The 2655-nt window shown below is 36.9% G+C and overlaps 1 protein-coding gene across 1 annotated transcript; it reads left to right on the plus strand.

The window, feature by feature from the left end:
• Positions 1 to 406: 406 nt before the first annotated feature.
• LOC145113513 (uncharacterized) lies at positions 407 to 976 on the plus strand. The gene has a single exon (XM_079049589.1). The coding sequence runs from the start codon at positions 407 to 409 to the stop codon at positions 974 to 976; it is 570 nt and encodes a 189-aa protein (XP_078905715.1).
• The last annotated feature ends 1679 nt before the right edge of the window (positions 977 to 2655 follow it).

Below are 2655 nucleotides of genomic sequence, written 5' to 3' on the forward strand. Positions count from 1 at the left end.
AGGAAGAGAAAAGTGAAAGGGATTTCAAAACAAGGATCTCAAGGTTTGTTATAATCTAAGGTAAGTTACAAAAAAATATTATAGTAGGTCCATACCTTAGGTGCTTAGAAGATCATGAAGCTGCAGAGGTCCCAAAGGATATACATGAAGGAGACTGCGGAAACTACACTGAGGGCAGATTCTTATGCTCCAAAGTGTTGAGAACAGGATACTACTAGCCAACCATGAAGAAAGATTCCTTCCTTCATGGCCAGAAATGTGATGCTTGTCAAAGACATAGTAGCATCCTGCATCAACCAGTAGAACCTCTACATCCTATCATATCCCCTAGGCCATTCATGAAATGCGGAATGGATATAGTAGGTAAATTGCCAGTAGCCCTGGAGGAAAGATCTTCATGCTAGTGATGACTGACTACTTCTCAAAATGGATAGAAGCCGAAGCCTTCGTCCAAGTAAGAGACAAAGAGGTAGTTTCCTTCATCAAACGTAATATCTTGACCAGGTTTGGGATCTCTGCCAAACTTATATGCGACAATGGATCCCCATTAATAAGCAAAATGACAAGGGAATTTTGCACAAGTTGGGGAATCAACATGGTAATGTCTACTCATATCCACCCTCAAGCCAACGACCAAGTAGAATCCAACAATAAAATCATAGTCAATAACTTGAAGAAAAGGTTGAATGAGAAGAAAGGAAGATGGGCAGAAGAACTTCCTTTCGTATTATGGATAGATGTGACCACTTCCAAGGTGGCTACGGGCCAAACCCCAAATTCATTAGTGTTTAGAATGGAAACAATGATTCCCACTGAAGTGGTGATCCTGACAGCAAGATACCTACTTCAAAACCAAGAGGACAACAACAAGATCCTGGACCAGGATCTTGACACTATAGAAGAGCTTAGGGATCTTGCCAAGATCCGTATTCCTGCTCATCAACATAGGATCACTAAGGCGTACAATAAAATATAAAAGTCAGAAGATTCCAAATTGGAGACTTGGTACTAAGGAAAACATTCCAAAATACCAAGGATCCTAGTGCAGGTAAACTGTCACCTAAATGGGAAGGTTAATATCTCATAGATGCTGAAGCAGGAAAGGGGGCATATTGGTTGGCCACCCTAGATGGAAACATCTTGCCAAGTTCCTAGAATGCTATACATCTCTAAGCCTATTTTATGTAAGTAAGGTTAGTCGTTTCCCAACACACTTAAGGTACGCATGTTATTTACCTTTTATCCTTTATTTTTATTTATTCTCTTCAAATTCCATTACTAACTTTAGCATCGGAAAACGCCCACCCCTAGCTAATTTTTGCTGCATGTAGGGACTTATGGATCCTGGCCTATAAGGATCTTGATGGTTGAACACTCAAGGATCCTAACATTCAAGGATCCTGACACTTAAGGATCCTGATCTATAAGGATCTTGATAGATGAATATTCGAGGATCTCGACGTTCAAAAAGCCACTGGCATAAAAGAAGTATGTGATTGCAAATATCCGACGATTCACAATATGAATTTCCTAAGAATAGAGACTGATCATCTCTCCAACGAATAAGGGTACTTAATACCGTCTAAGATTTAAAGAGTTAATTACCTCTTTCACATGAGTTAAGGTTTATACACCTCGCTTAGACGCACGATATCCAACTATGGGATGTGAATGAGGGGATCATTTCACGAATTAGTGACTTGGCAACCCTCTTATTTTTTAACATAAGTTGAGATCCTAAAGTTTGAATCTAAGGTTAATAACATTTACATGTTATCTCAAGTTAGGATCTTCCCCAGAATATTCCTAAGGTTTATAACATTTTCATGTTATCTCAAGTTGGGATCTTCCCTATAAAATACACAAGGTTTATAACATTTTCATGTTATCATACGATTTGGGATTTTCCCCAGTAATTCACTAAGGTTTGTAACAATAACGTGTTACCTTCAATTGGGATTTTCCCCACAGACTTGCTATAAAGTCATAACATTAGCATGTTATTTGGAGATGGGATACTTCCCAGAAAGTAAAAAAGATTTATAGCATCATCATGTAAAGACTTTTCTCAAAGTTAAAGTTAGTTACAATAAAGGATCCTTCCTGAAGTTTGCTAAGATGAAGTCAAATAAGGATACTTCCTAACGAACTTCTAAAGCAAAGATCCTTTCGCATAATAGCATCAGGATCATACAAAGATAAGGAAGTCATAATTTCAAATTTTTCCTAAGTCAAAAGATCACCAGGTTCTATCTATCCTTATTTTTGAAGAACTTTAAAAAAATTTCTAACTAAAGTCCGAGGATCCCAAAGTTTTTAGGACCCCAGACAAATATTCTTCGGTTATTAGACCTCCAATCTTTAAGTTAACTTTAAAACGTTACTTATTAAAGATGGTTTGTTACTTACGTAAAGAGTTTTTACTTGAGACTATTTGCAGGAACCAAGTTTTTCAGGATCCTATTTTTTTAAGGATCCTAGTACCATAACAGTCATCCTGCATAATCAAGAAAAAAAATATGAAAGATAAATACAACCATTTAATTAAAAAGGGTTGTGCACCAACCCAACAAAAAAGTTAATTGTTTTACATTGCAGATGAAACAAAAAAACTACTTAGACTAATTTATTGCACGCTTCGACTCAGGATCCTCG

Source organism: Lactuca virosa, chromosome 5, assembly GCF_052849685.1.
Source record: "Lactuca virosa cultivar CGN04683 chromosome 5, Lactuca_virosa_CGN04683_v6, whole genome shotgun sequence".
In the NCBI taxonomy this organism is placed as follows: domain Eukaryota; kingdom Viridiplantae; phylum Streptophyta; class Magnoliopsida; order Asterales; family Asteraceae; genus Lactuca; species Lactuca virosa.